Source organism: Equus caballus, chromosome 7 (genome assembly GCF_041296265.1).
Source record: "Equus caballus isolate H_3958 breed thoroughbred chromosome 7, TB-T2T, whole genome shotgun sequence".
Lineage (NCBI taxonomy): Eukaryota > Metazoa > Chordata > Mammalia > Perissodactyla > Equidae > Equus > Equus caballus.
This window is the reverse complement of record NC_091690.1, coordinates 83285363-83299452: the sequence shown is the minus strand read 5'-3', so window position 1 is coordinate 83299452 and position 14090 is coordinate 83285363. Positions and strand designations below refer to the sequence as shown.

The 14090-nt window shown below is 36.7% G+C and overlaps 1 protein-coding gene across 3 annotated transcripts in view; it reads right to left on the bottom strand.

Annotated features, from left to right (window-relative positions):
- Positions 1 to 14090, bottom strand: part of USP47 (ubiquitin specific peptidase 47) — a 112535-nt gene that overhangs the window by 32883 nt on the left and 65562 nt on the right. For all 3 annotated transcript variants that reach the window (XM_023646048.2, XM_023646047.2, XM_070274775.1), the window contains 2 exons: positions 1608 to 1703; positions 1380 to 1532 (listed from right to left, as the gene is read on the bottom strand). In XM_023646048.2, coding sequence (XP_023501816.1) covers positions 1380 to 1532; positions 1608 to 1703 — 249 coding nt within the window. The remainder of the gene's footprint in view (positions 1 to 1379; positions 1533 to 1607; positions 1704 to 14090) is intronic.

Sequence of the window (14090 nt, the reverse complement as noted above, 5' to 3'; positions counted from 1 at the left end):
CAGAGAGATCATTTCTGAAACTCTTTTAACTAAACCAGAACATCTTCTCTTCTCCCAAGAAATGGACCTAGAACTTCCTAGAAGTTTCTGTTAAACTTTCTATCTAGATTTTCTTCCCTTGGAAAAGATTTCCCTTTTCAGGAAACAGATTAGGAATATACAGAAGACCAATCTAATATTCATCTCTGTTTGAGGAGGAATACTAAAAAGATTATGTCTCCTTTGAAAGTTTGGTATATTTTGGGGTAGATTGTTTAGTTTACACACAGCATTTAAGATATTATTTTAAATTAAACCTTTCAAAATGTTACCTGGTCATAGGCAACATTCAATGAACAATCGACTTTATCTAAGGTACTCCCTTCTACAAAAGCTCTAAAAAGCAATTACTCTCCTTACTTCAGAGAAAGGAAAGTGAGGCTCAGAGAGGCTGCTCACATTGCCTCTTGCTATTTAAGAGCACCAAATAAAACCTGATGAATGTTTAAAATTATTTTTGACCTTCTGGGAAAAGGCATTTTTCTAACTATAATCATCATTTCTAACCACAAAAAATGCTTCATGGTAGCTTTGAGAATAATAAAGATTTATCACTCTGTAATAACTATGTTAAGTGATTGTAAACATTTCCCATAATGAAATCAGAAGAGTTTCCAAAAGAATAGAGTAGGACATTATGAATCTTCTACTGGAGAAGGACAGAGGAACCAGAGAATTCGGGGAGGTCAATAGGTGAAAGAAATTGATGAGTATTACTGGTGTCCTTCAAAGTTCCAAAAAATAAAGACTCATTAAATAAGGAAAACAGACAAATACCTTTCTTTTCTAGCTTTCTAACCTAGCCAGTTTAAGAGCTGACAAACCTGAAGTGAGAACAACACAGAAACCTTAATCCTCAAAAAAGACACAGGCAAATAGAAGAAATAAGGCCATACTACCCAGTTTTCCTGTTCACTCATTGATTCATGTATATTTGTTCTGTGTTTATTATGTGTTTATTACCAGAAACACACGTGTACCCCATGTCTAGAAAGGTTTGTTTCAATAACTGGGAAAGTGATGAAACATAAGATTATCACTCAAATTAAAGAAATAATTTCAGAGTTTGAGATCCTTTCCGTCTTTTCAAAGAATGTAAATTACTCTGATCAAGCAAGAATATTGAAATATAATTTACAGGGAACAGGAAAAGCTTATACAAAGCTAGGTCTTTTTACGGAGCTTGGCATGAGACAATAAGGAAAGCAAGGAAAAGCTTCCATCAAGAAGACAGTCTCAACAACATCAGTGTTAAGTTACCCCAAACAGCTCTTTTAAACACAAGACAGACCAAAATGGATTAACAAAAAAATAAGGAAAAAAATATAATAAATATTTACCTCATCTTCAACATCAATAAATGTACTCATATCTAGCTCCTCGGGAAATGTCATCCGATCATTCAATTTAATCCTGTGCATGGTTGTATAATCAAAATCAAACCTTTTCAATTGTAAGGTCAGTAGATAAGGGAAATGCAAAAACCGAAGACCCTGGGAAAAAAAGGACCTATTAAATATTGCATATTATCTCAGATAATTAAGTATTAATTTCTACATAGCATCTACCTTTCGTGCATCACACTTCTTCTTACAACGTTCACAAAAATATTGATTTGGGCCATCCAGGATCTCAGGCTGAATAAACGCATGCAACGCTTCTTCCTAGTTAGAAAAAAAATAACTTTTATAATTACTTAAAAATATTATAATATTAATGACAAAGCCCTGAATATAAAAACACTGCAGTTACCAAATACTTATAAGTAGAATGGCTAGAAAATTAGAAACTCAAAGTGCAAAAAGGAAAAAATTATCCTTATAAAAACTGAGCAAAAAAAGAATTACTTTATTTCATGCTGCATGAGATCTGCCTTTCCTAGTACTGCATACCACAGTTGTTTCTAGCTAATTTTTATTGGCTTTACATTGTGGTGTTTGGCTAAATAATCTAATAAAAATCCTCAATCTTTAGACTGAAAAGGAGTTCGGTGCTTCTCAGAAAAGCAGGCACATGTGTCACTGCAATCTTGTAAAGGGAGACGACAGTGCAATAAAGAACACAGAACTCTGAAGGACTCCCGCTGCCCATCCGTGGGGAAACCTAATAGACGCGTTTAAGCACTATCTTTGGGCCAGTCAGTAAGCCACCACTGCGCTAGTTACAAAGACTGGAAAACACTGCAGTCTTCTCACTGCATGTCAAATACTGCTCCATCTGAAAACATGCAACGAGAGCTCCTGGGCTGTTCACCTAGTGCAAGGAACTGTGTGGTTCTTTTTCTCCATACAACCTTAAGACAGAAGCAAGAAACTCAGCATAATTCCTGTTGAAGAATCAGTGGGCATAAAATCAATTTTTAATTTTTAATCACTGATTTTTCACAATCAAAAAAACAAATTTTAGTTAACATGTAAGGTAAGATTGCATAAATCTCAAATTTTGTTTGATGTCATCTCTTTTCTTCACACATGGTCTAAGCAGAACTACTAACAATATTTATTACACATAAAGAAAAGAAAAGGAATCATTAAGACAAACAAAATATCTTCAAATATTTTTCTTTTGGTAGAGAACAAGTTGTTCCTCAAAAGATAAATAAAGGAGGGGCTGGCCCCGTGGCCGAGTGGTTGAGTTCCCACGCTCCGCTGCAGGCAGCCCAGTGTTTCGTTGGTTCGAGTCCTGGGCGCGGACATGGCACTGCTCATCGGACCACGCTGAGGCAGCGTCCCACATGCCACAACTAGAAGAACCCACAACGAAGAATATACAACTATGTACCGGGGTGCTTTGGGGAGAAAAAGGAAATAATAAAATCTTTAAAAAAAAAAAAAAAGATAAATAAAGGAGGTTGATCTGGCAAAACGGACTTAATTATAAAATAGCTGGCAAAGCTTATAAAACTACTATCCACATATTGTTTGATAAAATATTTTGGAATAAGATCAAAAATATGAAAAGATATTAAAAATGCTTGTAACTTCATCTATCTCCTATTTTGTTCTCAGAACACCAGGAATCACCAAGGGGGCGGGGAGGGCATTAGCTGTTTTCCACATGACCAAGCATTTTACTGGAGGTCACAGCAAAGGACACATGCAGAAAATGATTTTTTTTCTCTGAAGCATATTTTAAGCATGAAAAAAAGCAAATTCTGTACAAACATAACAGAAAAAAAATCCTTCCAGGGGCCAGCCTATGGCACAGTGGTTAAGTGACTGCACTCCACTTTGGTAGCCCAGGGTTTGCGGGTTTGGATCCTGGGTGCAGACATATGCACCACTCATAGAGCCATGCTGTGGTGGTGTCACACATAGAAAATAGAGGGAGATTGGCACAGATGTTAGCTTAGCAACAATCTTCCTCAAGCAAAAAGAGGAAGATTGTCAATAGATGTTAGCTCAAGGACAATCTTCCTCAGCAAAAAAAAAAAAAAAAAAAAGCTTTCATATAAATCACATCTATAGCTTAACACAGTCCGATATAGGTTTCAAATTTGTCAAGCTTTCCAATAGACATAATTTGAATTGGTAAAACACTTAACATCTAAGAAAAGAGTGGGGGAGAGTGAAAACTTATGTAATTCAAATTCTATTTTACTAAACTAAGGTGTATTAGTCTCTGGCTTACAGTTCATAGCTAGAGCTGTCTTTTTGTTGTTGTTTAATTTAAAACTCAGAGAAAAATTTAAAGAACAGAAAATTCCCATAAACTTTCTACTTAGACTCACCAAGTTCTAACATTTTGCTACGTGTGTGCTTCATCATTCTCCTACCCACACACACATTATGATGTATTTTTCTGAACCATTTGAGAGTAGGTTCACACATCATGCTTTTCCTCTTAATACTTTAATGTGACTTCTTAAGAATAAGGATATTCTTACATATACAGTAGAGTTATCAAACTCAGGAAAATTTAACACTGATAAAGTGCTTTTTGTCAGTCCATATTTCAATTGTCAATTCTCCTAATAATGTCCTTTATAGCATTTCTCCCTGTCCTGTACAGAAACAAATCCAGGATCACAGATTGCATGTGGCAGTCTGTCTCTTCAGATTTTCTTTGTCTAGAACAAAGGAAATGCCTTTCTTTCTTTCATGACTTTAAATTTTTTTTGTAGGACCCGTTATGTTCTTCATGATTAGATTCATTCCTTATTAGACTAGTGATATGTCCTTTTAAGGCTGTCACAGTCACAGGCCATGACGTCCCTAACTCTTTCTCGGTGATATTAACTTTCATCACCTGCTCAAGGTGTTGTCCTGTTTTTCTACTATACAGCTATTATCTTTTCTCCTTGCAGCTAATAATCAATCTTCATAAAAGACCCTTGGAGACCACTCAAAAATCCTGAGCCTTAAACTTTCCACCCTGGCTTCAGCATGCACTAATAGATTCTTGCTTAAACCAAATTTTAATGTGATGTTTGCTTTATGAGCCAACTTGAAAATCTTTTTCATTTCATAGGCAATTTAAGCCCATTTATATTTGATGACTGATATGTTTTGTTTCATCTCAGTCACTGCTGTATGCTATAATTACTGCGTGTATTAAGTAATATTTACTGTGTTCCTTTCTCTACGTGGTGTGTTTTCTTGCTACTTATTACATTTTCTTTTGGTATTTAGGAAGGTTAGTAATTTGGCTCTAGTGCATTTATACTCGTTGGTGCCCTTAATACTCTTTTTTCCCCCCTTTTTTCCTACTCAAGCTTTTACTGCCTAGTCTGCCAGTTTTAAATGGTATCCTGTCTCTTACCCACTCAATAGTTTATGATCTTATTCTACTTTCCCTTTCCTTCCCCCTTCTCCTTTTTAAGGAATGGTATTCTTTGTACTTTTCTAACACGTAATCTTTCATATTATTCTTCTACCCATGTCCCCACTCTTGTGTTATTTAGTCCTTAACTTTACAACTGCACAAACGAAATGCTCACAGTCCTTTAGCTGCAGCTTCCCCGGGGATCTCTTGGTTGGATGGAGCTCATCCTCTAATCAACTTCTCAGGAAGGGCTCATGGTGACGATATTCCATGTTCAAAACTGGGTTTCTATTGCCATCATAATCGAAGGGAAACTCAGCTGGAGATCAAATCTTCCCTTGAGTTTCTTGAAATTGTTACCCTGTTGCCATGACTTGCACGTTGCTCTTCAGAAACAGGATGCCAGTGCAACTGACCCTTAAAGTTTAACAGTCTACTAAAATATGTCCCAGAGACGATCATCCCAGGTCAGCTGGTCCAGGTACACGGTGGGTCCTTCAAAAGGCACAGCTAAATCTCCCTTATTCCTAGAAAGTTTTCCTGGATTATAGCTTACAAATTTTGTCCCACTTGTGTTTTTTTTCTTCACAGACTCTTAATTATGTTGGACTTCCGTTGCCGGTCTTACCTTTCAATTATTTTCTTTGAGATATTTTTAATTTCTTTATCTCATTTTCATTTGATGTCCCTCCTTAGATTTTCCTTTCATTCTATTCTCTTGAGCACTTTATAATTTACTCTTTGTTTCTAACATAGTTTTGTCTTTTTCTTCAATTTCTTTACTGAGTTTGATCAACTCTCGTGTTCCTACCCGTTTTTTTAATCTGTTTCTCTCCTTAAACTTTTGGATACCAGGTTTCGTTTTGCTTGTTTGAGAATATTTAATTTAGTCTAGACTACTGTGTTACAGTATCCTACTTTGTGGTTATTCTCCTAAGTCTTTTTTTGGGTGGGGGGGATTTTCATAAGGTGGAATACTTTAACACATATTTTCTGTTTTCTTCTAACGGTGGTGCTAAGTTTGGTTCATTTTCCCCTAGTCATTCTGTGGAGAGCAGTCTTTAGCTAGAGTGTGCCTTCTCTTGTCAACTTAGCGAAGGGCAGCCTCTTGACCGGGAAATGGGAGGGGAGAGGCTGGGATCTTCTTTCATTTGGCAGGACCCTTAAGTTTTCTCTTTCTTCTTGTTTTCTCTTCACTGCTATGACTCAGAGGCATCACCCCTGCTCTGTTCATCTCCTTCTTCCCCCAAAGGAAAATTCCTCCAAGGCCGCCACTTCTAATTCTGCGCACTCGAGAACCCCCTCCTCACAGCTGCTGGTATCAACTACCAAGTCTCAGTCTATGTCCACGACTTTGGCACGCCCTGTTGTACTTCCTCTTTTTGAGGATGCTTTTGTCTCCATTTTATGTCCTTCAATCCCCTCTTCTCTGTTTCATAGTCTCTAAAGTTTCCCACTTCCCACTCTCCACATACACAGGCTTACAGCAGCAGTGGACGCTCTCTTAGAACCTGGTGATTATTTTGCTGCTCACAGGTAATTTGAAATTCAGGATATTCTGTCTCCTACTAATGCGGAAGGAACACAAATGAAACCCAACTACCCCGTACCTTCTACAGTGTTTTGGGAGGATGTGTGGAGATAGACAGATTCAGGTGGCCACCATTATCTTTCAGATTGAGAAACCAGTTAAAGCTATACTAACAATTTCCTATAGCTTCCTTACTATAGTTTCAACAATTTGTTACCAGGATAAATATAATTAAGATTAGTCCGTTAAAAAAATTAGCTTCAATTCATCCATCCATTCAACAAATAAATTATGTAAATGATGGGCTAATGTGGCTATATACTTCCATCTTCACGTAATATGATGTACAAGATAACTAAAAATCATGCAAAACAGTATTTTAGATATTAAAAAATAAGTTATGAATCATAAAAATGGAACAAAATATTATAAACACTTTACATTATTAATACAGACAAAAAACCTGCACTGCTTACTATGAGCCATCCTCATGAGTATGTTACATTCATGCGTCAAGCTTCCAAACCAGCTTTGGGTCGACTATGATGGTTTTTCATCATTCCAGAGTGAAAATATTTTCTAGAGCTTATTCCTCCTCATTTATTATACAAAATGTAATTCTGCACTTTTTTTTAAGATTCTGTCATTTTCACAGTTCAGAATAGAACACAGAGAATTCTTACATCCTTAGTTCTCCAAATAAAAAATACTTATCACAATTTTACAGTTAATGCAAAAAATCTAGGCACAGTGCAATCAAAAGATATAACCAAGAAATTATACTGCCTATAAATCCTCCTGCTTTTTTAAACTATTAACCTAATAAAATTCTTTCTCTATCATTCATTGCCTATTTTATTCTGAATGGAGAAATGAGTGTTAAAATATGATACTTTATCTTTCAAATTGAACAAAAAAAGATAAATCAGAACCACCACTGACAACTATTTCCTAACCCATTTTGAGGTACTTAGCGATTTTGTGCTAACGATATACATCAACAGATATATTCAATCATCTTTCCCAGACACACTTTAAGTTGTGTTTTTGTTTTGTTTAACTAGGAAAAGAACTCTAGATACTTTTGCCTAAGCCATCAACTTTTTTAACTGCAATTTTTGAGATACTTGTAGATTCACATATAATTCTAAGAAATAATACAGAAAGAACTCTTGTATGCTTTGCCCAGTATCCTCCAAAGGTAACATTTCGCAAAACTATAGTATACTATCACAACCAGGATATTGGCACTGACACAACACACCTGTCTCACTCGGTTTCCCAGTTTTCGTGTACTCACTTGTCTGTGTACTAAGTTCTACACAGTTTGATCAGCGGCATAGGTTCACATATCCACCACTAGGCAAGACACTGAGCGGTGCCTACACCACAAGGATCCCTCGTGTTGCTCTTCTTTAGTAACCACCTACTCATCCTTCCCCCGGCCCCAGAAAATCTATAAGCTCTAGCAATGATTAATCTGTCTCCTAGTTTGAAAATTTTGTCATATCAAAAATATTATATAAATGGAATCATATCATATACAACCTTTTGGGACTGGCTTTTTTCACTCAGCATAATTCCCTGGAGATTCATTCAAGTTTTTATGTGTATCAATAGTTTGCTCCTTTTTATTGCTGAGTTTTATTCTATGGTTTGTATGAGCCGCAGTTTGTTAAATCATTCACTTCCTAAAGACATCTGTGCTGATTCCAGTTTGGGGATATTAAAAACAAAGACGACACTATGCACATTCGTGTACAGGTTTTTGGGTGAACATAAATTTACGTAAGTTTTCATTTCTCTGGGACAAATAACTGCTGGAGTCTATGATAAGTGCATGCTTAGTTTTACAAGAAACTGCCTGTAACATTTCACACTCCCAGCAAGAATGTACGAGTGATCCAGTCTCTCTACATTGTTGCCAGCTTTCTGGACTGTCATTATTTTTCATTTTGGCCATTCTGGACGTAGAGAGTGCTATCTTCACCGTGCTTTGAATTTGCAGTTCCCTAGTGATACTGAACATCTTTTCCTGGATTTATCTCACATCTGTATATCCTCTTTGATAAAATGTTATGTCTTTTGCCAATTGTCTAAATCGATTTCTTTTACCACTATATTTTGAGACTTCTTTATATATTCTAGATTAGTCCTTGGTCAGATACGTGGTTTGCAAGTGTGTTCTCCCAGTCTGTGGCTTTTTATCCTCTTCACATGCGCTTTCAAAGAGGAAGTGTTTTTAAATTTTCATGAGATCCAATTTGTCAATTTTCCCCTTTGTGAATTGTACTTTTGGTATCAAATCTAAAAACTTGTTGCTTAGCCCGAGATCTGGAAGAATTTTTTTAAATGTTTTTTTCTAAAACTTAACTTGACATTTTACGTTTAAGTCTATGATCCACTTTAAGCTAATTTTTGTACAAGATAAGAGGTTTAAGTAAAGGTTCATTTTTGTGCATAGAGATGTCCAGTTGTTCCAGCACTATTTGTTGAAAATATCATCATTCCTCCACTGAACTGCTTTTGAGCCTTCTCAAAAATCAGTCGGCCATATTTGTGTGGACCTATTTCTGGGTTTTCTATTCTCTTCCATTGATCTATAGTTCTATCTCTCCACCAATACCACTGTAGCTACATAATGAGTTGAAGAGCAGGTCAAGAAATCAAGACTGAATTCTTCCACTTTATTCTACTTTTTACAAAATTCTTTTAGCTATTCCAGCTCTTTTAGTTCCTCTGCCTCCCACACTAAATTTTAGAATGAGCTTGTATGTAGATCATCACAAAATGTTGCCATATTTTAAGAGGAATTGCATTAAAACTATATAATTTTGGAGAGAACTGCTATCTTTACTATGTCGAATCTTCCAATCAATGAGCACAGTATGTCACTTCATTTATTTAAATATTCTTTTCAGAGTTCATAGTTCCCAGCACATAGGTCCAGTACACATTTTATTGGATTTACATCTAAAGTTTCCTTTTTTTCACAACTGTAAATGGTATTGGATTTTTAATTTCACTTTCCACACATTCTTTGCTAGTATTTTGAAATACAATTGATTTTTGTAGGTTTATCTTATATCCTGCTACCTTGCTAAACTCTCTTCGTTCTAGGGGGTTTTTGGGTAGATATCTTGGGATTTTCTCCATTAAAAAATGTTACCTAAAAAAGGGGTAGACAATTTTATTTATTCCTTTAATTGGTATGTCTTTTATTTTCTCTTCTTGCCTTATTGTATTGGCTGGGACTTGTAGTTCTATGGGAATAAGAGTGATGAGAACAGACATCCTTGCCTAGATGACCTTGACATTCTAGGGAGAAAGCATTCAGTCCTTCACCATGAAGTATTATGTTAGTTGTAGGTTTTTTGAATATGTTCTTTACCAAGTTGAGAAAATTACTCTCTATTTCCAGTTTTCTGAGAGTTCTTATCATGAGTGGATATTGAATTTTGTCAAGTGCTTTCTGTGAATCAAGTGATGTGATCATGCAAATTTTCTTCTTTTGTCCGTTAATATTTCTCTGATAGATTACATTCATTAATTTTTTTTTAACATTCACCAGTCTTGAATCCTTGGAATAAACTCTACTTGGTCATGGTATATAATCCTTTTTATATATTGCTTAATTCTAGCTGCTAATATCTTGGTATGGATTTTCCGATCTACATCCATTAAGGATATTGGCTTGGTCATAGTTTTTTCTTTTTAGCTGTCTTTGTCTGGTTTGGGACAAATATATTGGGAAGGGTTCCCCCCATTTCTATTTTTTGGAACAGACTGTGTAGAATTAGTATTCATTGTTCTAAAATGTTTGATACAAGTCTCCAGTGAAACCATCCTGACTTGGGGATCTCCTTTTTGAGAGATTTTTAATAATTAATTTAATACCATAACAGTTACAGGGCTATTCAAATTATCTAATTCATACTGGATGAGTTGTAGTCTGTGCTTTTCAAGGTATTGCTTCATTTCATCTAATTTATCAAATTTATACGTGCAGAGTTGGTCACTGTAGTCTCTTATTATCCTTTTGATGTCTGCAAGGCCTGTAGTGGTATTCACTTCATTCCTAATAGTGGAAATTTCTGTCTTCTCTCTCTCTTTTTTTCTGCTGAGAAAGATTTGCCCTGAGCTAACATCTGTGCCAATCCTCCTCTATTTTTTTGTATGTGAGACACCTCCACAGTGTGGCTGGTGAGTGGAGTAGGTCTGCCGCTGGGGATCTGAACCTGTGAACCTGGGCTACCAAAGCAGAGTGTGTGGAAATTTAACCACTAGGCCACGGGGGCTCGGTCCTTCTCTCTCTCTCTCTTTTTTTTTGTCAGTCTTGCTACTGGTTTGTCAGTTGAACTGATTGTTACAAAGAATTAGCTCTATTTTATTGATTTCCCCTATGGTTTTTCTGTTTTCAATTTCACTGATTTCTACTCTTTTCTTTATTATGTCCTTCTTTCTGCTTGCTTTGGGTTTCTTTTGCTCTTATTTTTCCAGGTTATGTGAAGTCTAATTGATTCAAAACTTTTCCTCTTTTTTACTAATGTAAGCATTTCACTAAAGGTCAGCATTTAATGCTATAAGTTTCCCTCTCAGTATTGCTTTAGCTGTGTCTCAAAATTTATGATATACTTTCATTCAGTTCAAAGTACCTTTTTAAATTTCCCTTGAGACTTCCTCTTTGATTCATGAATTATTCAGAAGTGCGTTGTTTATTTTCAAGTGTTTTGTAATTTCCAGTTATCTTTCTGTTATTGATTTTCAATTTGATTCCATTGTGGTTGAAAAACACACACTCTATGATTTTAATTCTTTTAAGTTTGTTGAGGTTTGTTTTACAGCTCAGAGTATGGTCTATCCCGGTATATATAGTCCACAGGCACTTGAAAGGAATGTGTACTCTGTTATGTTGAGTGGAGGGTTTTATAAGTGTCTATTAAATCCTGTTAGTTGATGGTGTTGAGTTTTATATCTTTGCTAATTTTCTGTCTGGAGGGTCTATCTATCAATTATTGAGAGAAGGGCACTGAGGTCTCCAACCACAAATGTAGATTTGTCAATTTCTCCTCTCAGTTTGGACAGTTTTTGCTTCATATATTTTGCACCTCTATTATGTGGTACACATACATTTAGGATTGCTGTCTTCTTGACAGATTGACCTTTTTATCATTGTATAATGCCATTCTCTGTCTCTAGTATAATTTTCTTTGCTCTGAAGTCTACTTTATCTGATGTTAATACAGTCATTCCTCATTCTTCTTGATTAATGTTTATGAGACATTATTTTCTATCCTTTTACTTTCAATCTGCCTATACCAACACATTTAAACAGAGTTTTCTGTAGATAGCATACTACTGGGTTCTGTTTTTTTAATCTAATATGCTGATCTCTGCCTTTTGGTATAGTTAGACCATTTACATGTAACTAAGTCCACTACTTTAGTTTTTTTCTTTGTTTTCTTTCTCCTGTCTTCCTGTGGAGTACTTGAACATTTTTTGAATTCTATTTTGACTTACATATAGTGTTTGCTTTTTTTTCTTCCTTTTTTCTCCCCAAAGCCCCCCGGTACATAGTTGTATATTCTTAGTTGTGGGTCCTTCCAGTTGTGGCATGTGGGATGCCACCTCAGCGTGGCTTGATGAGTGGTGCCATGTCTGCGCCCAGGATTCGAACAAACGAAACACTGGGCCGCCTGCAGCGGAGCGCGTGAACTTAACCACTCGGCCATGGGGCCGGCCCCTACACATAGTGTTTTTGAGTGTCTCTCTTTTTCAGTGGTTGCTATAGGTATTATATTATATACACATAACTTTGATCAGTCTACTGGTGCCATCCTGTTATCAGTTCAAGTGAAGCATAGCAATCTTACCTCCCTTTATGTCTTTTTACTCTCTCCCATTTATAATATAATTGTCTTAAATATTTCCTCTACATATATTTAGACCCACATCAGACAGTGTCATAATTTTGGTCCAATCATCAAACATAATTTAGAGAACTCAGGAGGAGAAGGAAAGCCTAATGTTTTTATCAGATTTTTGCTTACTTTGTTCTTTCTTCATTCCTAATGTTCCAAGATGCCTTCCTTTTATCATTTCCTTTCTGTTTAGAGAATTTTCTTTAGCCATTTCTTAAAGGTAGATCTGCTGGTGACAAATTCTCTTACTGTTCCCTCATCTAAGAATGTCTTGATTTCCCCTTCATTCCTGAAGAGTATTTCCACTGAGCACAAGACTCTAGTTGACAGTTTTCTTTCAACACCTGAAAAATGTGCCACTTCCCTCTGGCCTCCAAAGTTTTTGATAACAAATCTATTTTTGAGAAATCAGGGTGTTTTTCCCTTATAAGAAAAGCTACCTTTTCTCACTCACTGCTTTCAAGATATTTTCTTCATCTTTAGTTTTCAGAAGTGTGACTATAATTGGACTTGGTTAGAGTTCTTTTGGTTTATCTGGTTTGGGGTTTGCTGAGCTTCTTGGATCTGTGGATTTATGCCTTTTGCCAAATTTGGGGAGTTTTCAGCCACTATTTCTTTGAGTATTTTTCCAGCCCTGTCTTCTTTTTCCTCTCCTTCCAGGACTTCAATGACACAAATGTTAGATCTTTTGTTATAGTCTCATAGGTCCCTGAGGACCTTTTTCTTTTTTCATCTATTTTCTCTCTGCTGTTTAGATTGGGCAATTTCTGTTACTCTATCTTCAAGCTCACTGATTCTTTCCACTGTCTCCTCCATTTTGCTGTTGAGCCTATCCATTGTGTTTTTTATTTTGGTTACTGCATTTTTCATTTCTAAATTTCCATCTGACTTTTCTTTTTATCTGCCATTTCTTCCCTTAGACTTTCTATTTTCTCATTTGTCTCAAGTGGGTTTGGAATCTCTCACTGAAGTACTTCTATGATGCCTGCTTTAAAATATTTGTCAGATAATTCTAACATCTGTCATCTTAGTGCTTGTGTCTACTGATTGCCTCTCCTTTCATCCAAAGTGAGATTTTCCTGGTTCTTAATATGTAAAGTGATCTTTTTTTAATTGAAACCTAGATATTTTATTGAAACCTGGATATTATGCTATGAGATTCTGGACCCTATTTAAATCTTCTGGGTTAGCTGGCTTCCTTAGACACTGCTCCAGCCGGGGAAAGGGTCCCTGCCTTACTACTCTCAGGTGGAAGTACAAGTCTAGGTTTCCCACTTGGCCTCTGTTGACACCCAAGGTGGGGAGGAGTTCCTCATTACTGCTGAGCAAGGGTGGGGATTCTGGAGGCTCAGTAGGCCTCTGCTACTATCACCTCGGCTGTGAGGGGCAGGAGTGTCTCATTACTGCTCCCCTTGTGGCCTCATTGACACCACAGGTGGGAGGGGCTAGCCTCTTGACCACTGGGAGGTAGTGAAAGTCCTGAATCTCCACTAGGCCTCCTCTGACTTCACTCCAGTGGGGAGGGAAAGCAGCATCTCTTTACTGCCAGGTGGAAGGCCAGGCTTCCCATGTGGTCTCCAATGACAGTGAACCAGAGAAACAGAAGAATGGCAATAGGGAGGTTTATGACTGCCGGAAAGGGATGAGACTCCTGGCTCCCTACTCAGCCTTCTCTGAAACCACCCTGGTGGGGGCTTGCAAAACCTTGTTACAACTTCATGAGGGTGCAAGTCTAGGATCCCTACTTAGCCTTGGCTGGCAGGGGTTGGGGCAGGGGCCACAGTCTTTCTGTGATGTTTGGCTAGAACAGAGTGGTTATAGTCTAAAAGTTTTCT